We start from the raw sequence: 27,618 nt of genomic DNA, 5'->3' as shown, positions 1-27,618 counted from the left end.
CTTCAATCTTTCCCAGCATCAGGGTCTTTAAAGATGAGTCAGTTTTTTGCATCACGTGGCCAAAGTATTGGAGTTTCAGCTTCAGCATCAGTCTTCCCCATGAATATTCAGGACTGATTTCCTTTAGGATGGACTAGTTGGATCTCCTTGCAGTCCAAGGGAATCTCAAGAATGTTCTCCAACACCACAGTTCAAAAACATCAGTTCTTTGGTCCTCAGCTCTCACATCCATACATGACTAATGGAAAAACCGTAGCTTTGTCTAGATAGACCTTTGTTGGCAAAGTAATGGACTTTTTGACCCTCCATAAATACACGCGTGCTGTAAAGAGCTTAGTATAGCATTATTTGCTGATTTATTCAGCCATCAAACCCTGCCCTTCCCCTGCCTCCCCAATAGATCCAGAAAACTCAGTACACAGTTTAGGCAATGCCAGTCACCCTGAAATACTGAATATGTATGTGCTAAGACTTTATCTATTCAGATATCCATGGAAACCATCTGAGCAATAGTGACAGTGTTTAGAAGTCAAATATTCACTCAGTTGTTCTACAGATACTCAATGAGCAGGTGATATATGTGGGGTAGGCATCACTATGGTAGGCTTTCATTAGGTAGTAAAAGTGAAATATAAATGTATAAGAATATTTTAATGTTTATACATGTGATATATAACAGGAATATGTAGAGTGAGTGCTGCATTCAAAGGAGTGAAGTGAAAATGTAGGTTTATTTCACTTTTCTTCTTTTTTTTAATTTTTTTTAATTAATTTTATTTTATTTTTAAACTTTACAATATTGTATTGGTTTTGCCAAATATCAAAATGAATCCGCCACAGGTATACATGTGTTCCCCATCCTGAACCCTCCTCCCTCCTCCCTCCCCATACCATCCCTCTGGGTCGTCCCAGTGCACCAGCCCCAAGCATCCAGTATCGTGCATCGAACCTGGACTGGTGACTCGTTCCGTATATGATGATATACGTATTTCAATGCCATTCTCCCAAATCATCCCACCCTCTCTCTCTCCCACAGAGTCCATAATACTGTTCTATACATCTGTGTCTCTTTTGCTGTCTCATACACAGGGTTATTGTTACCATCTTTCTAAATTCCATATATATGTGTGTGTATACTGTATTGGTGTTTTTCTTTCTGGCTTACTTCACTCTGTATAATAGGCTCCAGTTTCATCCACCTCATTAGAACTGATTCAAATGTATTCTTTTTAGTAGCTGAGTAATACTCCATTGTGTATATGTACCACAGCTTTCTTATCCATTCATCTGCTGATGGACATCTAGGTTGCTTCCATGTCCTGGCTATTGTAAACAGTGCTGCGATGAACATTGGGGTACATGTGTCTCTTTCAATTCTGGTTTCCTTGGTGTGTATGCCCAGCAGTGGGATTGCTGGATCATAAGGCAGTTCTATTTCCAGTTTTTTAAGGAATCTCCACACTGTTCTCCATAGTGGCTGTACTAGTTTGCATTCCCACCAACAGTGTAAGAGGGTTCCCTTTTCTCCACACCCTCTCCAGCATTTATTATTTGTAGACTTTTGGATCGCAGCCATTCTGACTGGTGTGAAATGGTACTTCATAGTGGTTTTGATTTGCATTTCTCTGATAATGAGTGATGTTCACTTCATTTCTTAGCTTCACATTCAAGTCCTTATGTTAGGAGTTTGTGTTGTAAATCTAGTTTTATATCACTTTCTATTTTGTTTCCAGTGCTTTTAAGTTAAATGTTCATTCTGGGCTCTACTTTCAGTAAGTATATCATTATTTGTCATATTCTCACAAGACATTCTGATTAAACTCATCTTTGGATCTTAATATTTCAACATTTATAAAAAACGTATACTGTATGTATAGCAACCCCTAGTTGCTAAGGGTTACAGAATTTCAGCACATTCCAGTGTTTGTGGACACTTTTAAATGGGAAGGTGGGAAATTATTGTACTCAACGTGTATATATTTGTTTTCAGTTCTGAAATTTTTCAAATGGTTTATTTTTAGAAATTAATAGGAAAGTTTTTTCTCCATATGGAAGTATAACATCTCAGCTAGATTTTGCAAATAAAACTAAAATTCCTTTTAGACCACCAGCCCCAATCTTCCACCTTCACTATAGAGTGCTCCTGTTGGTTATCTAGTATACTTTCCTACAAATCTTTCCCCCTAAACCTAGATAAGTATATATCCAGAAAATACATGATACTGTGTTTATGTTTTTTAAAAAACTAGTCATATTGTCTACATTTATTATGAATCTTGGTTTTTCAACCAAGAACTATCCGGGTTTGAACATATAGATATATTTTATACCTTGAACTATTGCTTTGTATTCCATAATGAGCTATAGTAATTTAGCTGTTCTTCCTGTGATATTTGTCTTTTTTTTGAACTTTTACAGACATTGTAATGAATGTCTTGGCACATTCCCTCTTGGACACATGTATGCTTCTTTAGAGTAGGTACCCAAAGAGGAGTTGTTGAGGAATAAGTTTTATATATTTTAAATGTAATAAGCCCATTTCCTTACATTTGCTCCCTCAAAGTGGCTGCTCCCCAAATGACTCTGCACAGTAGCTGTGAGTAGCTGTATCAGTTCATAACTCCCACTGGCAATTTATAAGAATATTGTTTTCCTCCGTTATCTGGCCCATATTTTGTAGTGTCAAATTTTCTTTCTGCCATTCTGATGGGGGAAAAGGTTATTTGTATTAATTTTTATTTCCGTGATTGATGGCGGTGTTGAGTCTTTTCCAGCTTTTTTTCTTCTGTTGTGATTACTTAAGTGACCCCATGTTAAGATGGCAGAGCCAGGAAACCAAAGCAGCCTGGATGTCTGAGACTCTGCATGTGAAACAGTTGCCCAAAGAATTACTTGGATCTATAGGGTATTTTGAGTCAGCAGAATAATACATTTTGCTGAGTTAAGCCTGTCAGAGACATACCATGTAGATCTTACATCACTGCCTTTCACAGAAATTACAGTAGTTCTCTGTTGGCTATAGAAATGAATTTCAAAATACATAGCTTGACATTTTTTATTATGTTCTGCCTCTTTGCCTCTTCTTAATACATCTCTTTCCCTTTTCATGTAATAAGCATTTCCCTTCAAAAAACTGTGTACTTTCATAATCTGTGTCTGTATTTAAGCCATTAGCTAAGCTGCCTTCTCAACCTCCGAACAAAACTTTGACACTAGTCTTCATGGATTAGTGAGCTCCAGCAGAGCTCAGAAGCTCAGGTATAGAAAATGTGTGTGGAAAAATAGGAAATTTTGCCAGACGTGGTAGGCTGGAGGCTGATGGGGTAAGTGAATTGAGGTTGCTGATGAAAAGTCTCATCATTAATAACTTGTTGTGGCTTATCCTACAAGTTTTGATATATGGCATTTTAATTTTTATTCTGTTTAAATATTTTCTGATTTCTGATGTGACTTTGTTACCTGTGGGCTATTTCAGTATTCACTTCAGTCACTCAGTCGTGTCCAACTCTTTGCGACCCTATGGACTGCAGCACACCAGGACTCCCTGTCCATCACCAACTCCCAGAGTTTACTCAAACTCAGGTCCATTGAGTCGGTGATGCCCTTCCAACCATCTCATCCTCTGTCATCCCCTTCTCCTCCTGCCTTCAATCTTTGGCAGCATCAGGGTCTTTTCACATGAGTCAGTTTTTCACATTAGGTGGCCAAAGTATTGGAGTTTCAGCTTCAAAATCAGTCCTTCCAGTGAATATTTGGCGTTGATTGCCTTCAGGATGGACTGGTTGGATCGCCTTGCAGTCCAAGGGACTCTCAAGAGTCTTCTCCAACACCACAGTTCAAAAGCATCAGTTCCTCGGCACTCAGCTTTCTTCATAGTCCAACTCTCACATCCATGAGATGTGGAAAAACCATAGCTTTGACTAGACACGGACCTTTGTTCGCAAAGTAATGTCTCTGCTTTTTATTATGCTGTCTCGGTTGGTCATAACTTTTCTTCCAAGGAGTAAGTGCCTTTTAATTTCATGGCTGCAGTCACCATCTGCAGTGATTTTGTTTGGAGCCCCCAAAAATAAAGTTTGTCACTATTTCCCCATCTATTTGCCATGAAGTGATTGGACCAGATGCCATGATCTTAGTTTTCTGAATGTTGAACTTTAAGCCAACTTTTTTACTCTCCTCTTTCACTTTCATCAAGAGGTTCTTTGGTTATTCTTCGCTTTCTGCCATAGGGGTGGTGTCACCTGTATATCTGAGGTTACTGATATTTCCCCCGGCAATCTTGATTCCAGCTTGTGCTTCTTCCAGCCCAGCGTTTCTCATGATGTACTCTGCATAGAAGTTAAATAAGCAGGGTGACAGTATACAGCCTTGACGTACTCCTTTCCCAATTTGGAACCAGTCTGTTGTTCCATGTGCAGTTCTAACTGTTGCTTCCTGACCTGCATACAGATTTTTCAAGAGGCAGGTCAGGTGGTCTGGTATTCCCATCTCTTTCAGAATTTTCCAGTTTGTTGTGATTCACACAGTCAAAAGTGGGCTATTTAGAGGTTTGTTTTATACTTTTCCCAGTGCATAATAATTTTCTAGTTATCATTTTATTATTTTGCCTTATTTGCTCTGTAATCATGGTATTGTCTCTCTGTAATTTTAACCTTTTGAATTATGTTGGGGCCTGCCTTATTGTCAATTTTTATGAATGTTTATGTATGAATCCTGAAAGAAAATATGTAGTTTTTGATTGCAGCATTTTATGTATATGCACTTTGTTTGTGTATTATGTTCATATCTTCGGTATCTTTACTTGTTTTTTTATTTATTCTGTTACTGAGAGATCTGTGATAAAGTTTTTATGGCATAATTGTAGATTCATGTAGTTCTCCTTTTATTGTTATCATTATTTTACCTCATACAGTTTGAGGCTATATTACTCACTAGGTGCATATCTGTTTAGTGTTAAACTTTTTATCATTATGAAATGTCCTCTTTTGTTTCTGTTAATGCTTTTGCCTCCAAGTCTTCTTTATCTGACATTAGTAAAATCACATAAACTTTCTTTTGGTTTGTGTTACAGTTTCATATCATCAATATTCTTGTTGATTTTCCCACACATTTCCAATTTTCATTGGTTTTCCTTCTTCCCTTCATCTAGAAGTTTTCATTTAGAATCATTTTCTGTCTCCTAGTGCATTTTCTTCACTGTAGGTATACTGTGGGAGTATTTCTCTTCATTTTTGTTTCTGTGAAAATTACTATCTTGTTCATCTTGAGAACTGTTTTTACTGGGTGTAGAATTCTAGCTCTTGAAGATAACACTACATTGTCTAGCTTCCAAATTGTTGAGTAGTCAGCTGTCAGTTTAATTTTGTTCTTGTCGAAGTAATCTCTTTTTTTTGTAGACTACTTGTAAGACTTCTCTGACTGCCCCCCTCCCCGACACTTTTACCCTGGTGTATATAAGTATGGTTTGGCTTTTATGTATGTTACTGGAAATTTTTAAAGCTACTTGATCCATGACTTTGTATCTTTTGTTAACTTTGCAGATTGCCCAGCCATCATTTCTATGCATTAAGTATTCTTCTGTTTCTGTGACTCTGCTTATTCTGGTGCTACTTTCTCACTGTATCTCCTGTGGCTCTTGCCCCTTCTTTCCTAACTTTATTCTTTTTACTCTTCATGTCTCTTACTGGACATTTTTTGAGACCAGTTTTTCTTTTCTTTTCTTTTTTTTCCTTAGCTCTGTCAGATTTGTTACTGAATCTATCTGTTGACTTTTAAAATTTACATAATTGTATTTCTGAATTCTAGAACTTTCATTTCATTCTTTGTTAGTTTTTCTTTGCTAAAGTTCTTAGACCTATGTTTCTTTATGTATGTCCCGATTGCTAAACTGGGCCAGATATTGCCAGTGAGCTGTTAATTACTTTTGAGCTAAGAATGACTTTTACATTTTTATTTAGTTTTATGTTTTTAAAGGACAGTGCCCATCTAAATTAATTAATTAATGGCTCTGCTGGTTCTTCACTGCCATGTACCGGATTTCTGTAGTTGCTCTTAATGGGGTCTGCTCTTTGTTGCAGTACGGTGGCTTCTCAGATTGCGGAGCATGGGTTCTAGGCACACTGGCCCAGTAGTCGGAGCAGACAGGCTCAGCAGTTACTGTGCATGGGCTCAGTAGTCGTGGCCCATGGGCTTAACTGCCTCTCAGCATGTGGGAATCTTCCCCGACCAGGGATTGTACCTATGTCTGCTGCACGAGCAGGCAGACTCCTGAACACTGCCCATCAGGGAAGCCCAGTTTTTACGTTCCTAAAGGTGGTTTATGAAACTTTCTTGGTGGTCCAGTGATTAAGACTCCTCTCTTCCAATTCAGGGGTCACAAGTCCAATTCCTGGTCAGGGAACTAAGATCCCACATGCTGCATGGCATAGCTAAGTTTAAAAAAAAAAAAAAAAAAAGATTGTTTAAAATAAATTTGTTGCCCCACTGGCTGCTTTGAAAAGCCATCTTTGCATTGTTCCCTCATCTGATTTCCCATGTGCTTCAGCCACCTCTGCCTTGGCCTCCAGCAGCTTTCTGGAGAGCCTCCTCGGACTCGCACTTTCTTTCCTCTTAAACCGCTGCACAGGATCACTGGCCTGCCCCATCATGTCAGCCGTGGCTGTGGATAGCAGTTTCAACGTAACACCTTTTCAAAGGAAAAGAGGGGAGTTGTGGAGGAGGCAGAGAATGGGGGAGAGGCACCTGCTAATGAGCAAAGTGGGGAGCAGGAAGTTGACAAAGAGGTAAATGAAAAAGAGGAAGAAGATCTGGAGGGGAGAGCAGGAGGAGGAAGGTGATGGTGAGGAAGGGGAGGAGATGAAGGTGAGGAGGCTGAAGCAGCTACGGTCAAAGGGGCAGCTGAAGATGAGGAGGAGGATGGTGTTGACACCAAGACTGATGAGGATGACTAGACAGCAAAAAATAAAGGAAAAGTTAAACTTACCCATGGGACTTCCCTCGTGGTCCAGTGGTTAAGACTCCCCATTCCAACGCAGGGGGTATGGGTTCAATCCCTGGTTGGGGGCGTAAGATCCCACATGCCTCAGGGTAGAAACCTGGAACATAAACAACAGAAGTGAGGTTGTAACAAATTCAATTAAAAAAAGAAAAAACGTTTAAAATGGTCCACATCAAAAAAAAAAGTTTAAAGAAACAAAAAGGCTACCATGACCTACCTGTTCACCCTCCACTTCCCGTCTCAGTCTAAACATGGTCATCTTCCAGTAGCGTCCTGCCGGCCTGCCCTCCCGCCACGCCAGCGCCACCTGCAGGGGACACACATTCTCTGCCACCCAACCAAAGCCATGACATGAATTTGCAGCAGGGAAGGAAAAAATAACCCAATTTCCAAGGCCCTGCTTTTCTTCTTAAAGTACTTTTTAAAGGAAAATTTGTGTTTTTATTTACATTTTATGTTTTTGTACATGTTGTTAGGAGTGAGTCAGTTTTAATGACCCCGGATGACCAAACCAGCCTTAGGAGCAGTCTCTGTCCTACCTCTGACTTCACTTGTGGTGCGATCATGTTGATTATGATCTTAGAGGAGAAAAAAATCTTGTGAAAAAAGGCAAAAACAGCAACAACAAAACAATCTTATTCTGAGCATTTTGTGTATGTACTTAGCTGTACAATAAGTAGTTAGTTTGTCTGAGATGGCTAGAAAGGCCAAAGATAAAAGGGTTTTTGTTTTTTTTTTTCGGTCTCTGAAGTTGCTTTCTATTTTTTTGGCCTGTTTGATGTGTGTATGAAACAATGTTGTCCAACGGTAAATTGGAATTTTATTTTGCTGAGTTCTTTTTAAAAAAAAAAAAAGTCAGAAGAAGTAATGCCACAGAGATGTGTAGCCTACAAAAACCTAAAATGTATACTCTTAAGTCCTCTAAAGACAATGTTTGCCAACCCCTGGTGAAGGTGAAAGTGAAGTCGCTCAGTCATGTCCTACTCTTTGCGACCCCCAAGAACAGTAGCCTATGAGGCTCCTCCATCCATGGAATTTCCCAGGCAAGAGTACTGGAAAACTGCCTGGGTTTGCCATTTCCATCTCCAGGGCATCTTCCTGACCCATGGATCGAACCCGGGTCTCCCGCATTGCAAGCAGATGCTTTTACCGTCTACCCCTGGCATATGTTATTAAATAAAGTTGTTTTAGAATCTGTATCTGATAACTCCATTATCTGAAAGCTTTTTCTTCACGGGTTTCTAGATTTTATTACTTCCCTTAGTTTGCATGAATGCCATCTTGTCTCCTAATGTGCCTGGTTTTATTTGCGCAATGGATATTATGCGTCAAATTTTTTTTTTTTTTTTAAGTAATCTGAGGCCTGTTGTTTAGTTGTTAAGTTGTGTCCTACTCTTTTGCAACTCCATGGTCTATAACCCACCAGGCTCCTCTGTCCATAGGATTTTCTAGACAATACTGGAGTGGGTTGCCTTTTCCTTCTCTAGGGGATCTCCCAACCCAGGGATGAAACCAGTTCCTCCCACATTGGAGGAGCTGAGCCACCAGGCAGTCCTGTTATCTTGATGCCCAGGATGATTTTTTCCCTACGGTGAAGTTTTGTGTTTGCTTTCAGTAGCTAACTGGAAGCACTATTAATCCTATGTAACTTTAATCCAAAATCAGGGATTGCGATGATTTTAAATTGAGCATCAGTTTACTTTTGGATCACACTTATTTTGTTGTTGCTGTATGGTCACTAAGTCATGTCCAACTCTTTGCGACCCCATGGACTAAAGTACACCAGGCTTCCCTATCCTTCAGTATCTCCTGTAACTTGCTCAGACTCATGTTCATTGAATTGGTGGTGCTATCTAACCATCTCATTCTTTGCTGCCCCCTTCTCTTGCCCTCGGTCTTTCCCAGCATTGGGGAAATTTTTTTCAGCCAACTCCTTTTCCAGTGAGTTGGCTCTTCACATCAGGTGGCCAAAGGATTGGAGCTTCAGTTTCAGCATCAGTCCTTCTAATGAATATTCAGGGTTGATTTCCTTTGAGGTTGACTGGTTTGATCTCCTTGCAGTTCAAGAGACTCTAAAGTAGTCTCCAGCACTAGAGTTTGAAAGCATCACTTCTTTGGCATGCAGCCTTCTTTGTGTTCCAACAACTCTCATATCCATACATGACTACTGGGAAAACCATAGCTTTGAGTATGGACCTTTGTCAGCAAAGAGATGTCTACTTTTTAATATGCTGTCTGTGTTTGTCATAGCTTTTCTTCCAAGGAGCAAACAAATGTCTTTTAATTTTGTGATTGTAGTCATGAACAGCAGGGAGCCCAAGAAAATAATGCCCAATAAAAAAAAGTTACTCTTTCCATTTTTTCCCCCATCCATTTGCCATGAAGTGATGGAACCAGATGCCATAATTGTAGTTTTTTGAATGTTTAGTTTTAAGCCAACTTTTTCATTCTCCTTTTTAACCCTCATCAGGAGGCTCTTTAATTCCTCTTCGCTTTCTGCCATAAGGGTTATGTCATCTGCATATCTGAGATTGATGATATTTCTCCTAGCAATCTTGATTCCAGATAGGGTATAACATACTTTCCGAGTGGTGCAGTGGTAGAGAATCTGCCTGCCAGAGCAGGAGACTCAGGTTTGATCCCTGGTTCTGGAAGACCCCCTGGAAAAGGAAATGACAACCCACCCCAATATTCTGGGAAATCCCATGGACAATGAATCCTGGCCAGCTACAGTCCATGGGTCACAAAAGAGTTGGACACAACTTAGTGACTAAACAACAGCAACAAATACTGCCTGGGGTCCAAATCCAAAGCATTACAGGATTCATCTGTATCACCTGTCCCAGCAGGGGATGTTAGTGATGCAGTTTTTCTGTGTGTAATTTTTAGTATTTGACCACAGGTTTGGACATTTTCTTCTTTAGAGTATATTTAGCTTCCACTATCATTCACGTGTTTCCTTAACATTTTTGTATAAGAAAGCAGTGAGAAACCTTGCTCTGAAATGTAGATTTCTCTCAATGGTCCTGAATAGCAAGTTGCAGAGAAATTATTTGGAAAATATGTCATCAAATCGCAATGTAAAACTCTCACTGCTTTGGAGCTCAGTGGTTTGTATCTTATCTCAACTCAAAATAAATTTAGCATTTATTTTGTAAAATTTTTTAAAGTCTTATGGTGTGAATTATATTGTACAACTTTCATCCCTGATAAAAGCATAATCATATGAAAGATGAGATGGAGGAAGCATTGATTTCTGTATCTCTGTAGCCATATACCTAGCACAGACATTCATTACATCATTATGATTACTAACAAAATTTTTTAGGGTCCAACTATAAGCTAATACAATATTAAATGAAAAAAAGGCTTACTAAAATTTTGGAATATTGAATGCTTGCTTTTCTGAAGTCTTGATGCTAGATGCTGTACTTTAATCCAAGATATTGCTGTTTTATTCTGGTATTCCAACCGTTTTGTATTAGGGGTGTGTGTGTTTATGGGTGGGGAGGGGATAGTATTCCTGTACTTTAAGTAGCAACAGCCAATTATTTTTATTTGAGGAAAAGGAAAGGGCAGTTTTTCCCTCTTTAATATCCTTACTTATGGTAATCTCTTTTGAAAACTGATCAGTGAGCTTCCACTGTAGGCTTGCTTAATAGAATACTAATTTGGTTCTTACCATTTTTTGAGATTTTTCGAAGAATGGAGAATTTACATTAGAAATTAGATTGAAGAGAAATGTACATATAATTTTGTTGCAAAAGTTACACAGTGTGTCAAGAACTCTTTAATGCTAATGTTTGATATTTAGATTATCTTAGACTATTTTTCTTCTTCTTCAGCTTCCAGCCGATCTTACCAAGATGCACATTGCAGACAACCCTCATCCACAGGTGACTCACGTGTCTTCTAGTCAGTCTGGCTGTAGCATCGCCAGTGACTCTGGAAGCAGCAGTTTATCTGATATCTATCAGGTAATACTTTAGGAGTTTGTATGCTATGCTTATGTTTTTTTAATTCTGCCAAATACCTTGTGCTTATGGCTTAGGTATTCATGTATCTTTTAATTAGGTTATGAAATTCAGACATAAAGTCTTAGAGAAAATGTGCTTTATTTACCTTTCAGATTTACAAGCCTAATGAAAGAGGTGATCTGTCTTTTGAGAGTGATTAAATATGGTCCAACAGTATGTGAATTTAGTGTTCTTAATTTCTTCTACCCAGGTGAATCTGTATTAATATATATTTGCTTTCATTGGAAAATGGTTCTTGAGACAACTGAACTTATAAAAAGACTGATTTTTATGATAGTTGATTATTTAAGTCTCCATAAGTAAAGTCATGAAGAAAATTAGAGTTGACTTTGTATTGTAAAGACTGTTAAATTTGGTAGTAGCCACATTTTAAAATTAAAAGGAAACAAGTAAAATTGATTTGAATAATATATATTTTTAGCATAGTATATTTGGATATTATTATTTCAATATGTAATCAGTTTTTAAGAATTATGAATGCGGTACTTTATTTTTTCTAACTAAGTCTTCAAAAGGCAAAGAATATTGACATACAGTATGTCTCAATTCAGATAAGGCATGTTTCAAGCACCACATGTGACTAATGGTTACCATATAGTACTGATCTTTTGAAATACAACCATTGCTATCTAAGGAAAACATTTTATTTTAGACTGTGGTTCTGTTCAGTTACATGGATTTAGCTGTTTTTTGAAAATTTACATTGCTCTGTTAAGGGAAGTTTTTAGGCAGGTGCAAAGTGGAAAAAAGCCTCTGTGTTTGATTCATGTGAGGTTTTTCTCTACAAAGATTATTGTTGTGGTCTTGCCATCTACGTCCCATTGTTTGGCCCTTTATTAGTACAACAAGGAATTCTCCCTCTTCATCATTTTATTGTAGATAGAACAGGGAATTTTTTAAGTTATGTTAAAGACTGTGTGGTGGTTCAGGAGCCACTTACTGTGTTCATGGAGTTGTTGGACTTCGTGCGTTTCCCACCTTCTCCCCAAAAGACGTATCCTGTGGATTAAGTTAGAATTGTTGCATACCTGAAAGTCAGAGTAGAGTTGTGCTTCTCTGGACTCTGTTTTTCCTAGAGAAGGAACCCTAAGGAAGATTGACCCTGGGTTAATGAAGTTAAGGGATGTGGTTGTAGATTTTTCTCAAGATTAATGAGAATGTCTGGACCTTGCAAAAAGAGGCCATAAAGCAAAGATGTAGTGTTGATGATACCTGATCTCACTAGTATATCCATCTCTGACCAGATGTGATCCCCTTTTTGGAGCAAGGAGTAGAGCCCTCGATGGTTATGAGAAAAGGAACAAAAGGATAGTGCACCAAATTGAAGTTCAAGGTCACTTGGAAAGGCCAGTTCTTTACCCTGAACTATTAATAAAAGATGGGCTGTACACAATGGGATTCTCTATCTTTGGCAAGATTTTGGAGGAGCCTCTGAAGAATTGTGCTTACTTTAGCATCTATAGGATGTTCACCTACAGAATGGCCCACCTGAGGCTGGGGTAGAGCCTGTCTGCTGGTGTGGTTGGAGTCTTCTCCTGTAGGACCCTGACCATGAGTATGGCTGCCCTGCTTCAACCTTTTGTATGGTTTCCTTCCTCAGTAGTACTTGCCACAGTTCATTCTGCCTTTAAAGTGATTCATTTTAACATAGCATAAAATGTGGACAGATACCTTTGCCAGCTCTCCTGCACAGCAAAGAAGTCCCTTTGTTACACAATGAAGAAGATACCATTTCATGTCCCCAGAAACCTGAAAGTTAGTGTTGGCCTCATCCCCTGATCATCATAATTCACCATTAAGTCATATCACTTCTACTTCTTGCGTCAGTGTGTTTGTATATATGATTGATGCCGCGATGTAATTTACGAATAACAAAATTTACCCTCTGTAGTATAGCCTACAAGAAGACATACAATATTTCTATCACCTGAAAAAGTATTTTGTATTCTCCTTTTTAGTCAGTTCCTTCTCCTGCTCCCTCAGCCCTGGCAGCCATCAATCTGTATTCTGCCCTTTTAGTTTAACATTTTCTAGAAGGTCACATAAATGAAAACATAGGTAAAAGATGGTACTGGAAACATAGAAAGTAACCAATAAGATAAAAGAAGTTTTAATAATTTAGGGAGAGTAAACAGATGAGCCAAAATAATGAAAGTCAAGAACTAAACCAGAAATTCAGAAATTTTAAAGAAGAAAACTATTACATTACTAAAATAAGATATGCAAAAATGTAAGATAAACTCTTTGAAGTGTAGCCAAAGAAGGTAAGCACAGAATAGTAGCCAAAGGATAGAAACAGTGTAAAGGTTAAAACTAAACAAATGTACAAAAATAAAAACAGAAGGAAAAGAAATCAGAATCTTAAGTATATACATATTTGTCTTATATACATGGAATGTAAATATGAATTCAAGAGATGTGTTACCAAATGGTACCTGTTTTCTGCTGATGGTAGGTTTGTGGGTAGTTTTTAGTATGTTTCTTCAGCTTTTCTTGTATTTTTCTCAATGGACTTTATTATTTCTACATTTAAAAATTTTTAAGGAGGGCATAGAGTATATAGTTAAAAATAAAAGTTGAATAAAATTGTAGAAGAAGATTAGAGGGATTATAGTTGCTTTTCAGTCACTAAGTCATGTCCAACTCTTTGCAACCCCATGGACTGCAGCACACCAGGCTTCCCTGTCCTTCACTCCCTGCTGGAGTTTTTCAGATTCATGTTCATTGAGTTGGTGATGCTATCTAACCATCTCATCCACTGCCACCCTCTTCCCCTTTTGCCTTCAGTCTTTCCCAGCATCAGGGTCTTTTCCAGCAAGTCAGCTCTTCGCATCAGGTGGCCAAAGAATTGGAGCTTTAGCATCAATTCTTTCAGTGAATATTCAGGGTTGCTTTCCTTTAGGATTGACTGGTTTGATCTCCTTGCAGTCCAAGGGACTCTCAAGAGTCTTCTCCATCACCACAGTTTGAAAGCATCAGTTCTTTGGTGTTTACCCTTCTTAGCCTTCTTTTTGATCTAATCCTCATATCCAGACATGGCTCCTGGAAAAACCATAGCTTTGACTAGATGGACCTTTGTTAACAAAGTGGTATTTTTGCTTTAATGTGCTGTTTAGGTTTGTCATAGCTTTCTTTCCAAAGAGCAAGCATCTTTTAATTTCGTGGCTACAGTCAATCATCTGCAGTGATTTGGGAGCCCAAGAAAAGAAAGTCTGCCACTGTTTCCATTGTCTCCCCATCTATTTGCTGTGATATGATGGGACTGGATGCCATATTAGTTTTTGAAAGTGGAGTTTTAAGACAGCGTTTTCACTCTCCTCTTTCATTCTCATCAAGAGGCTCTTTAGCTCCTTTTCACTTTCTGCCATTATAATGGTGTCATCTGCATATCTGAGGTGGTTGATATTTTTCCCGGCAATCTTGATTCCAGCTTGTGATATCTAGCCCAGAATTTTGCATGATATGCTTGGCCAGCATCATGTGAAGTAGTGTTCCTGGTTATCCAAATTTCAGCATTTGAGAGATTTTAAAAGTGAGTTCCTCTATCAGTCATGGCTTGTAACAGTCTAAGCAGAGCCTTACAAAATGTGCAGGTACATTTACCCCTTGCACAAAATAGGTTTGAACTGCACATGTCCACTTATAAATGGATTTTTTTTCTTTCAGTAAATAGATGCTACATGTACTGAACCACAGATACAGAGGATGGAGTATAAAGTTATACGTAGATTTTCACATTGGGGTGGAGGGGGTTGGTGCTACTAATACCAATCTTGTTTCAAGAGTCAACTGTATTTTTAATTTGGAGGAATGGGGAAAAGAGAAGAGATACATCCTAAGAACAGTGCTTAACAGGAATATCATTTACACCATTTTCTATGACCTAATGTGTAAATAGATGGGGAAACAGTGTCAGACTTTATTTTGGGGGGCTCCAAAATCACTGCAGATAGTGATTGCAGCCATAAAATTTAAAGACGCTTACTCCTTGGAAGGAAAGTTATGACCAACCAAGATAGCATATTAAAAAGCAGAGACATTACTTTGCCAACAAAGGACCGTCTAGTCAGGCTATGGTTTTTCCAGTGGTCATGTGAGAGTTGGACTGTGAAGAAAGCTGAGTGCCGAAGAATTGATGCTTTTGAACTGTGGTATTGGAGGACTCTTGAGCGTCCCTTGGACTGCAAGGAGATCCAGCCAGTCCATCCTAAAGGAGATCAGTCCGCGGTGTTCATTGGAGGGACTGATGCTGAAGCTGAAACTCCAATACTTTGGCTACCTCATGCGAAGGGTTGACTCATTGGAAAAGACTCTGATGCTGGGAGGGATTGGGGGCAGGAGGAGAAGGGGACAACAGAGGTTGAGATGGCTGGATGGCATCACTGACTCAATGGACATGAGTCTGAGTGAACTCCGGGAGTTGGTGATTGACAGGGAGGCCTGGTGTGCTGCGATTCATGGGGTCGCAAAGAGTCAGACACGACTGAGCAACTGAACTGAGATTCTAGTCCATGACAAATACATATGCTATTCCCCGAATGAGTTTGTCTTTACCTACTCCTACTTTCGTAATTTTGTTCTTCCTGCAGCTCCACCTAGATGACATTTTTGTATTGCCTCTCACATGTTGGAACCCACAGCAGTTTTTCTGTGGGTCTTATCACTTTTTTCACTCTGCTTTTTTATGTTGTGCTGCTGTTGTTGATGTTGTTCATTTGCTAAGTTGAGTCTGATTATTCGCAACCCCAGGGACTGCAGCATACCAAGCTTCCCTGGCGTCCATCACCATCTCCTGGGGTTTGCTCAGTCTCATGTCCATTGAGTTGGTGATGCCATACAACCATCTCATCCTCTGTCATCCCCTTCTCCTCCTGCCGTCAGTTCTTTTCCAGCATCAGGGTCTTTTCCAATGAGTTAGCTCTTTAGCTCAGGTGGTCGGAGTATTGGAACTTCAGCATCAGTCCTTCCAGTGGATATTCAGGGTTGATTTCCTTTAGGATTGACTGGTTTACTCTCCTTGCAGTCCAGGGGACTACTATCATTTCTTTGGCACTCAGCCTTTATGGTCCAACTTTCACATCTGTCCATGACTACTGGAAAAAACATAGCTTTGACTATATGAAACTTTCTGGTGTAGCTTTTTAGTGTAGTTACCTGTAAGCTTGATCAATATCATCATAATTTATTGTTAGTGTGAAGTTTCTTCCTTTTATATCTCATGCTGAGTTAAGCACAGCTTTGGCAGTTAAGCAATCTAGAAATGTTTTTAGTTGCATTATATTTGAAAATAGAAATCAATATTGTTTCCAGGGAAAATGTATAGGATTACTACTAACTGATTGACAATCCAGGACAAAGGAGACCTTGCCTCCCTACCGGCCCTGTTGTAGAGATACTGGACTGGGCCAGCCTAGAATGCATTACTGTGAAGGATTAATTTCATGTTGCCATGACTAGAAAGACTAAGAGGAAACTTAAGGAGTAAATGATCCATGAAAAAGGTTGAATGAAATATTGAAAGTGGGAATTCAGTAGAGATAAGCACTGAAAATCTCAGGTTCTGCTTAATCTTTGCTCTAAATTTGAAAATGTGGCTTCTATAATTTGTGTAACTTCTCATACTAATTTATTCTCCTCATAGTAGCTTCACGTTTATGTAGATGGAGACAGAAAAAGAATATCCTCTGGTGGTTTATTTGGAGAAGGCCAAGTCAACATAAAACCATCTCAGACTGTCTACCTCACCAAATTATATTTATACGTGTACACAGAGACACATTCATACTATGAGAAAAGAAAAACACAAAACATGTAATATTTTTTAGTCCTTTGGCCAATATACTTTTTTCCCCCTGAGCTTAATCTATTTATCATAATCTTTCTGAGGATCTGCTGTATCCCAGCTGCTGGGATTAAAATAGTTCAAAGGCCAGACCTTAAATCCCTGAATTTACTTAAATATCAAAAATTCATGTCTCCTAGTTTCATCATTCCTGGATATTTTTATATTGGTTTTTCTCCAGGTTATGGTCACATTTTCTAGTGTCTTCATCTGTCTAATAATTTTATATTGTATGCTGGACACTGTGGATACTACATTTTTAAAAAATCTTATTTAATTATTAAAGAAACTGCATTCCTAGGAACTGCATCTTCAGCAACATCATATAGTGACTTCCAGTCTTGGTGGTTGTCATGCCTATCTTTACCTTAAAGAGTTGGCTTCTCTTTGTTTAGTCAGGGATTGCACTTATCTCACATGCTAGTAATGCTCAAAATTCTCCAAGCCAGGCTTCAGCAATACGTGAGCCGTGAACTTCCTGATGTTCAAGCTGGTTTTAGAAAAGGCAGAGGAACCAGAGACAAAATTGCCAACATCTACTGGATCATGGAAAAAGCAAAAGAGTTCCAGAAAAACATCTATTTCTGCTTTACTGACTATGCCAAAGCCTTTGACTGTGTGGATCACAATAAACTGTGGAAAATTCTTCAAGAGATGGGAATACCAGACCACCTGACCTGCCTCTTGAGAAATCTGTATGCAGGTCAGGAAGCAGCAGTTAGAACTGGACATGGAACAACAGACTGGTTCCTAATAAGAAAAGGAGTACGTCAAGTCTGTATATTATCACCCTTTTTATATAACTGATATGCAGAGTACATCCTGAGAAACGCTGGACTGAAAGAAACACAAGCTGGAATCAAGATTGCCGGGGGAAATATCAATAACCTCAGATATACAGATGACACCACCCTTATGGCAGAAAGTGAAGAGGAACTCAAAAGCCTCTTGATGAAAGTGAAAGTGGAGAGGGAAAAAGTTGGCTTAAAGTTCAACATTCAGAAAACGAAGATCATGGCATCCGGTCCCACAACTTCATGGGAAATAGATGAGGAAACAGTGTCAGACTTTATTTTTCTGGGCTCCAAAATCACTGCAGATGGTGACTGCAGCCATGAAATTAAAAGACGCTTACTCCTTGGAAAGAAAGTTATGACCAACCTAGATAGCATATTCAAAAGCAGAGACATTACTTTGCCAACAAAGGTTCATCTAGTCAAGGCTATGGTTTTTTCTGTGGTCATGTATGGATGTGAGAGTTGGACTGTGAAGAAGGCTGAGCGCCGAAGAATTGATGCTTTTGAACTGTGGTGTTGGAGAAGGCTCTTGAGAGTCCCTGGACTGCAAGGAGAACCAACCAGTCCATTCTGAAGGAGATCAGCCCTGGGATTTCTTTGGAAGGAATGATGCTGAAGCTAAAACTCCAGTACTTTGGCCACTTCATGCGAAGAGTTGACTCATTGGAAAAGACCCTGATGCTGGGAAATATTGAAGGCAGGAGGAGAAGGGGATGACAGAGGATGAGATGGCTGGATGGCATCACTGACTCGATGGACATGAGTCTGAGTGAACTCCGGGAGTTGGTGATGGACAGGGAGGCCTGGCATGCTGCGATTCATAGTGTCGCAAAGAGTCGGACACGACTGAGCGACTGAACTGAACTGAAGACCTTGGACTCTACATCGAACTTTTTGTTTACTTATTTTTTAATTATGAAAACCTTTTTAATTTTCTAGCATGTTTCTGGTCACTCTTTGATATTTTTTATTCTTAATTCTTATTTTACCACATCATCCCTCTTATAGGCTCTGAATGCTTTAGCAGTTGAGTATATTCTCTTAACTAATTTTATTTATTCTTTTTCTTTTGAAAAATGTTCAGGTAAAAGAAGGCATGATAAAAAGAATTATATTCTTTCCTTTTCAGATGGCCTTCAAAAGTTCCTAAGAATTGTCTTAGCAGCCTTCTCCCAATTCCTACCCATAATTTTCATTCTCCCTAAAAAGTTATTTTCTTTAGTACCTTCATTTTTCATGCAAGTGATGCAAGTGACTTCCTTATTGTCCACATAACTCAATTGCATCTTGCCTTTATTAATATTGTGAGTTATCCATCTTTTTATCAGAAAAAATCTAAAAGGTAAGAATGAGATGAGGTTGAAATAGTCTGGATCAGAGGATGAAAACCTGAGCTTGAGTTGAAAACAAGGTAGTTAAGAACTCAACTTTAAGGTAGATTATCCTTAAAACTTGATAGAAGAGAAAAAGACTATTATACCAGAGGTGAGTGTCTAAATTTTGAAAAATTTAATTAACTTGTTTGAAAAATATTACTTCAGTGTTTTTCTGACACTAATTTCTTAGGTTAAAATCAGTGTTTGTAAATAGATTGGGTTTTGGAAAAGTCGTTTTAGTATCTACACATTTAAATTAAAACTACTCATTTTTGAAAAGAGGTTGTAACTTGCTAGCAAGTTTTCAGTTCCAAAGATACATCATTTAGAAATGCATTTCACTTAAATACTAACATTTCATAGTCAAAAATGACTTAAGAGAGCATGACAGTCATGTAAGATAGGATTGCCCCTCTATGATCCTTAAGAGCCAGCTTGTCTAATCTTAAAGATTGCAAGCTAAATGTTTTAATCTACTTTAACTATTCATTAAAACTTTTACTCAAAGCTGTGCAGAAGTCCATAGGAAGTATAGAACATGGTCTTATAAAACAAATCAGAACTCTTTCAGTTGGAGTATCAGAGCCTTAACTTGTATTAACAAAAGCCAGAAAGGATAATTAATTGACCCCCAGAGAAAGCAGAGGCAGCTCCAACCTCAAGGAACCTGGATGCTTGCAAGTGTGTCTGCCCCTGTCTGTCTAGTCACTTCACTCCTGGCAGCTTGATTGCTCTTCCTTCCTCGCCCTCTGTGACACTTTCTGTCAGAGGTCATCTTTGCTGCACATGCTCTGCTCTTTCCATCTCTGTCCTGCATGACACATTTTTGGTTTTTTATTTGTGTTGCTTTGTGTCTGTCTTGATCTCTTTTTTGTCTGCTCTCTTGTTCAGTGTCCTTCCTCTGCATTCCTCTACCCCTTTCTCTGCCAGCTGATTCCATTTTCTCCCACCACAGAAAGACATTCCCATTTGGCTGTGGGCTGCCCTGCATCACATTCTTCCAGTTCATCAACCAGAGAAGAAAAGATGCTCTTCTCTCCAGCTCCAGTTACAAAAATCCATAGGAAAGGACTTTCTTCCTTAGCTTACCTAGCCGGAAATAGGTCACTGTTTCCTTTTGAAATGTGGGTTAAGTTAGAGAGGAACAAATGAGTGAATGTTTGACACAGGAGATGAGACTTACATATTTGAATGAAGGTTCTGTAGTTTTCAGTTAATACTCATACATGAGTGCTTATTTGTTATGAAAATTCCTGTATGTTCTACTCACTTTTTTCATATCTGCTTCAGTATTCATGCTTTTTCATTTATAATATGAATCCAGTAAGTATAGTGTTTAGAAATATTGCCGAATAGTCCACTTCAGCAGAGTTTTATTTCCCAAAATACATTCTCATTGTGTTCTATGAGTGACATTTAAATTTTCAGTTTACAGTGTGTGGATCACAATAAACTGTGGAAAATTCTGAAAGAGATGGGAATACCAGACCGCCTGATCTGCCTCTTGGGAAATCTGTATGCAGGTCAGGAAGCAAAAGTTAGAACTGGACATGGAACAACAGACTGGTTCCAAATAGGAAAAGGAGTTCATCAAGGCTGTATATTGTCACCCTGTTTATTTAACTTATATGCAGAGTACATCATGAGAAACGCTGGACTAGAAGAAACACAAACTGGAATCAAGATTTCTGGGAGAAATATCAATAACCTCAGATATGCAGATGACACGACCCTTATGGCAGAAAGTGAAGAGGAACTCAAAAGCCTCTTGATGAAAGTGAAAGTGGAGAGTGAAAAGGTTGGCTTTAGGCTCAACATTCAGAAAACGAAGATCATGGCATCCGGTCTCATCACTTCATGGGAAACAGATGGGGAAACAGTGGAAACAGTGTCAGACTTTATTTTTCTGGGCTCCAAAATCACTGCAGATGGTGACTGCAGCCATGAAATTAAAAGACGCTTACTCCTTGGAAATAAAGTTATGACCAACCTAGATAGCATATTCAAAAGCAAAGACATTACTTTGCCAACAAAGGTTCGTCTACTCAAGGCTGTGGTTTTTCCTGTGGTCATGTATGGATGTGAGAGTTGGACTGTGAAGAAGGCTGAGCGCCGAAGAATTGATGCTTTTGAACTGTGGTGTTGGAGAAGGCTCTTGAGAGTCCCTTGGACTGCAAGGAGAACCAACCAGTCCATTCTGAAGGAGATCAGCCCTGGGATTTCTTTGGAAGGAATGATGCTAAAGCTGAAACTCCAGTACTTTGGCCACCTCATGCAAAGAGTTGACTCATTGGAAAAGACTGATGCTGGGAGGGATTGGGGGCAAGAGGAGAAGGGGACGACAGAGGATGAGATGGCTGGATGGCATCACTGACTCGATGGATGTGAGTCTGAATGAACTCCGGGAGTTGGTGATGGACAGGGAGGCCTGGCGTGCTGCGATTCATGGGGTCGCAAAGAGTCGGACATGACTGAGCGACTGATCTGATCTGATCTGATCTGATCTGAATGCATATATATGGAATTTAGAAAGATGGTAACGATAACCCTGTATGCAGGACAGCAAAAGAGATACAGATGTATAGAACAGTCTTTTTGACTCTGTGGGAGAGGGAGAGGGTGGGATGGTTTGGGAGAATGTCATTGAAACATGTATGATATCATATATGAAACGAATCGCCAGTCTAGGTTCGATGCAGGATACAGGATGCTCGGGGCCGGTGCACTGGGATGACCCAGAGGGATGGTATTGGGAGGGAGGTGGGAGGGGGGTTCAGGATGGGGAACACGTGTACACCTGTGGCAGATTCATGTTGATGTATGGCAAAATCAATACAATATTGTAAAGTAATTAGCCTCCAATTAAAATAAATAAGTTTAAAAATATAAATTTACAGTTTTTTAAAAATCTGGTAATTCTTTTAGAAATATCTGATACTAGTATATTTGCAAAGTTCAGCTTGTTAGTATAAGTTTATTTTCTTCAAGATTGCCTAGAGTAACCTTGGCTTTTCTTTGCTTATTGTTAGATTAAGTAATAAGGTATTGGAAAGACATAAGTATTTGTTCAGTCCTTCATAGTTGTTGCAATTCAGCAGTTTTCAGTACTGTTATTTATCTGTTTTATACTTATTTCCTAATTTATGTGAATCCCTAGTCTACTAGACTCTAAACCTGTGGCGAAAGAATAATAACCTTATTTAAAATAGCCATCGTAAACTAACAAGGTGCTCCTAAAATGATTGTTAGTAAACTCTTTCTCTTTTTTTCACTTCATATTTTAAGAAATGTACTTTTAAGGAATATAAGTGGGTTTTTTTGGAAAAAAGTATTAATACATTTAGTGATGTTTTAATCTCTTGACCATTTTATACTTACTGGCTTAGACATCAATTTAGATGTCACACTGTGAAATGATGGCCTGTATTTTGGGCAGAGAACCGTTTATTAATAAGTATCATTTTGTTTTTGATACAACGTACAGTGTTGCCTAATTCTTGATAATATTTAGTGGAAGGGATAGTTGTATTTCATTTAGATTGTAATACATAATTTTTATAACATAAAGTGATAAGTGATCAAGATTTCTTCCTGTAGGCTACCGAAAGTGAGGTAGGAGATGTCGATTTAACACGTCTTCCAGAAGGACCTGTTGATTCTGAAGATGAAGAAGAGGAAGATGAAGACATTGATCGGACAGATCCTCTGCAAGGGCGGGATCTTGTCCGAGAATGTCTTGAAAAAGAACCTGCAGATAAAACTGATGATGACATTGGTAAGAAATACATCTGTTCACAATAGGAATTTTATAGTTTAATTTATATATAGTTACCTGTTGGTGAATGACACATCGCTGAAAATTTTTTGTGGGTCAGGAATTCAGGAGCAGCCTGAGTGATTCTTGCTCATTCTCTCTCATGTGGTTGTAGTCAGAATGTGGCAGGGACTACAGTCATCTGAGGCTTCACTGGCCTGAGCTAGAGGATCTACTTCCAAGGTGGCTGCTCATGTGGCTTTGTTCATAGAACCTCGGTTCCTCTCCATGCAGGCCACTCCAGAGATGGCTTAAAAGTTCTCACAACATGGCAGTTGGTTTCTTATTCAGGGGAAAATAAGGCAGATGCCACAGTGTCTTTTTTGATCTGACCTCAGGAATGACACGTCATTGCTTCTTCCCAATTATGTTTGTCACACAAAGCAGCCCTCATGCAGTAAGGGAGAGGACTACATCCAGACATGACCAAGAGGCCGGATTTGTTTAGGGACATCTTTGAGGCTAGCTGCCCTGATAGAAGAGCTTGTTCGGAGGTTCTAGCAGTGGAACACAGCTCCTCCTATACCCTTAACCAAAGGACAGTTCCCCTTTGTCAGGGAATGTTCTTTTCAAGATACTCCTGTATCGGGACAGCTTGTCGTCTTTGATTAAGTGTACAACTTCAAGAGGGACACATGCCTGAAGTGGTGGCGGAGGAAGGGGACACTTGCCTGGACAACCAGATCAGCTGAATCAACCCTGATGATCTTTGGGTGATGAGAGACCTCACATTCTGTTTGCCCCAGTTTATAAAACAAAAGCTTTGATTGCATTTAAGTGGTTTCCCCTTTCATGTCCGTAAGGTACTTACAACACAGGACATCAGTGTCCAGTGTCTGTGAATTTTAAAAGATTTCAAATGTTATTAAAAAAAAGAAATCATAGTTTTGCCTCTCCAGCTTTTGATTCAAATTTTATGAATTTTTCTTTACTTTCTTGTACTTTACATTTGAGATTGAATAATACTAAAGATGCTAATGTCATCTTTAAGGACAGAGATTACTTAGTATCATTATATATTATGATTCATTTAAGATTTTATCCTAGATTTCTCTTTTAAAAGAGTTATATTGCTGTGATTCAAATCAGAAAATACTGCTAGTAATTATTATAGTCTATGGGAGTTAAGATCTATAGGTTTAAACATTCCTTATCATGCTAATAACACATAGTATAGTTATGCAACCTACAGTTGAGACTCATGTTGTGAATGCTTTCTGGACAGAAACTGTAAGTGCATTTTCAGTGATAAAGAATTGTACACTATGTACTTTTTACAAGGTTTATTTAAAAGATGAAATATAGTTCACTTACAGTTATCTGTGGGTTGATAACTTCTTATCATTTCCCTCTATTTCAGCTTTAAAAGCTGACTGCTTAAATGTATTTTTTTTCCCTTATATTTGTCTTTATTGCTCGCATATCTATATAAGAGAAGGGACTCAGGCACTCAAACATTTCTTGGTTAAATTAGACAGTTACCTTGTATTTGCTTTGACAAATCTTAAAGTAGTATTCACATTTGTTATCCCTAATTTAATTACTTACTGACATTTATTAATAACTACTTAAAACTCAAGCCCATAAGAAACAGACAAAAGCTCTTTTCAGTAATTTATTAGACCAAAGGACATCACTAAACCTAACCACCATGAGAATTAGCTAAACTCTCCAGTATCATTTGAACCTGTAGTTTCCAGGTTTTCTCTGGAAGTTGTGAATTCTTATGGCTGTATTTTTGTGTGAGTCAGAATGTATCCATTAACCAGATTTTTTTAAGCAACAGTCATCTTGCATCTTGGCTTCTCTAGTTAAGCATCATGAATTCATAAGTTGATTAGGAAATTGGGTATTGGATTCTAGATTTTATTGTATCTTTAAACTGTAGTCCTTGATGAGCACTAAAGTAGAATTTCTGTTTTCTAACAGAACAATTGCTGGAGTTTATGCACCAGCTTCCCGCTTTTGCAAATATGACCATGTCTGTAAGGAGAGAACTCTGCTCAGTGATGATTTTTGAAGTGGTAGAGCAGGCTGGAGCTGTCATTCTTGAAGATGGGCAAGAGGTAGGTTAGCAAATATCTGTTACACATTACTTGCTGTGGCAGCTGATTTTTAGAATGTTTAATTTGCATAAACTTGTATAAATCTTGACTTAAAAGTTATACAGTTTTTTAAATGAATGCTGATTTGGGGGCAGTTATAATTTCTGAAGAGATAAGTTTCATTTTGTTTGATTTTGTCTTAATTTTGATTTCTTGGCCATGGACCTTACACAAAATAGATGTTCAGTAATTCATTGGACCAAATTTGTTTTTTAACTTCTCAAATTAAGTTGTAAGACTTGAAGATATTATTATTTTATTAGTATATTTATAATATTATTAAATGTTATCAAGTATTTAATCTCCTATCCCTTTTTTATATTACCCATTTTCTTTTTAAACAAAGGAATTGTCTTCATACCTGTGCCTCCTAGTGAACTGCTGTCAGTTGAGGCATTTATGTGGCAGTTTTGTTTTCAAAAATGCTTGGATGGCAACTTGTGGATGGGTGGAGGGGAGGATTCAGAGGAATTGAAATGTGTTGCTGCTATCAGGTAGCACTTCACTGCTTTTCTTATTGAACTGATAAAAATTGATAGTGAGCTATCAGTCAATGAACACTGTCATATATACTGTTAATAGGAATATAAGCAGTATTTCTGGAAAATCATTTAGCAATTTTTAACATGGACTTTTAATAGTCTCTAATCTGTTATTACCCTTCTGAATGTCTCTCCTCCAGACAATATAAAACTCAAGAGTTATCACAAAAGATATATTCATTGTAACATTTGTATAATATTAAAAATTGGAAATAACCAAAATATATCCCCCAAATAAGCAGTGGTTAACTAAATGAGTATGTGGCCACAGGTTATAATTTCGTATAGCTTTTCAAATGATTGTAATAGAAATCTTTGATTTGATAGAAATCTTTGAAGGTGGGGCCTTACCTCTAGCTTCATTTACATGATTTCTCCCTGTATCCTAGAAAACATTTAGCACATGGGATATACTAAAAAAAAAAAAAAAGTTTGAACAAATGAATATAGTATTGAATTTTTTTTCAAAGCATAAAATAAATAGTTCAGCAGTGTGAGATAAGATAAACATGGGAGGAAAATACTAAACTTTTAATGACAACTGTACAAACAGTAGGATTTTAAAGAACTTTTCCACAAATTTTGTCTTTTAATTTTTTACAGTTCTGTCAGCAAAACTTTGTTGTGTGCCTGCTTTTTGCCAGTTACTATTCTAAACACTGTGAGGATAGTGGTGAAAAAACCCAACACGGCCCCTGTCCTCAAGTAATTTGTATAATTGTGAAATTTCACAATAATTATATTTTATATTTGAAATAACAAAACCCCACAGTTTTGAAAAAATATTTCTTGTTGTCACTGATTCTTCTTAAGAACTGATAATCCAGATTTTCCTTAAATCACATTAAAATTGTTGACAGTTTAGACTAATAAAAGGGATATTAAGTGAGAACAAGTAGTCTTTCATGGATATGCAGTAGGCGTTACAATATGTCTCTTTAGAGCATTAAATACTTTGGTATAAATTGAGAGCAGTATTTTCTTAACATTAGAAATTTTTGATATATTTTTAGGTATACCTTAAAATTCAAGTTTTTAATAGTTTTTCTTAATCAGTAACTACCTTTTTTTTATGTCTTTTGAATGTTTGCTGTGTGCCAGACATTATTCCAGTCTGGAATTTATTGCTATTTATTACTTGATTTGTAATAAACTCATTTTTAATTGACACAAAAGTTCTCTGATAGGTGATATCGTTACACTCATTATAGCAGTAGAGAAACTGAAGCAACTTTCCCAGACTCATTCAGCTGGTCAGTGGCAGATTCTGGATTCAAATTCCAAGAGTTTGTGGTCTTACTTCCAGAGGAGTACGTCAAGAGAAGCTAAAAGCAAAGGAGAAAAGGAAAGATACACCCGTTTGAATGCAGAGTTCCATAGATTAGCAGGGAAAAATAAGAAATCCTACCTCAGTGATCAGTGCAAAGAAATAGAGGAAAACAATAGAATGGGAAAGACTAGAGATCTTTTCAAGAAAATTAGAGATACCAAGGGAACATTTCATGCAAAGATGGGCACAATAAAGGACAGAAATGGTATGGGCCTAACAGAAAGAGATATTAAGAAGCAGTGGCAAGAATACACAGAAGAACTATACAAAAAAAGATTTTCATGTCCCACACGATGGTGTGATCACTCACCGAGAGCCAGACATCTTGGAATGTGAATTCGAGTGGGTTTTAGGAAGCATCACCACGAACAAAGGTAGTGGAGGTGATGGAATTCCAGTTGAGCTATTTCAAATCTGTTTAAAAGATGATGCTGTGAAAGTGCTGCACTCAATATGCCAGCAAATCTGGAAAACTCAGCAGTGGCCGCAGAACTGGAAAAGGTCAGTTTTCATTCCAATCCCCAAAAAGGGCAATGCCAAAGAATGTTCAAACTACCTCACAATAGCACTCATCTTACACGCTAGCAAAGTAATGCTCAAAATTCTCCAAGCCAGGCTTCAACAGTTCATGAACCATGAACTTCCAGATGTTCAAGCTGGATTTAGAAAAGGCAGAGGAACTAGAGATCAAATGACCAACATCTTGGATCATCGAAAAAGCAAGAGAGTTCCAGAAAAACATCCACTTCTGCTTTATTGATTATGCCAAAGCCTTTGA

At 38.1% G+C, this 27,618-nt stretch overlaps 1 protein-coding gene across 8 annotated transcripts in view; it reads left to right on the top strand.

The window, feature by feature from the left end:
• The window catches only part of RAPGEF6 (Rap guanine nucleotide exchange factor 6), a 227,900-nt gene that overhangs the window by 113,370 nt on the left and 86,912 nt on the right, over positions 1-27,618 (top strand). For all 8 annotated transcript variants that reach the window (XM_027547054.1, XM_027547055.1, XM_027547058.1 and 5 more), the window contains 3 exons: positions 10,843-10,974; positions 22,647-22,824; positions 24,793-24,929. In XM_027547054.1, coding sequence (XP_027402855.1) covers positions 10,843-10,974; positions 22,647-22,824; positions 24,793-24,929 — 447 coding nt within the window. The remainder of the gene's footprint in view (positions 1-10,842; positions 10,975-22,646; positions 22,825-24,792; positions 24,930-27,618) is intronic.

Source organism: Bos indicus x Bos taurus, chromosome 7 (genome assembly GCF_003369695.1).
Source record: "Bos indicus x Bos taurus breed Angus x Brahman F1 hybrid chromosome 7, Bos_hybrid_MaternalHap_v2.0, whole genome shotgun sequence".
NCBI classification, from domain to species: Eukaryota; Metazoa; Chordata; class Mammalia; order Artiodactyla; family Bovidae; genus Bos; species Bos indicus x Bos taurus.
This window is presented reverse-complemented; position numbering and strand designations above follow the sequence as displayed.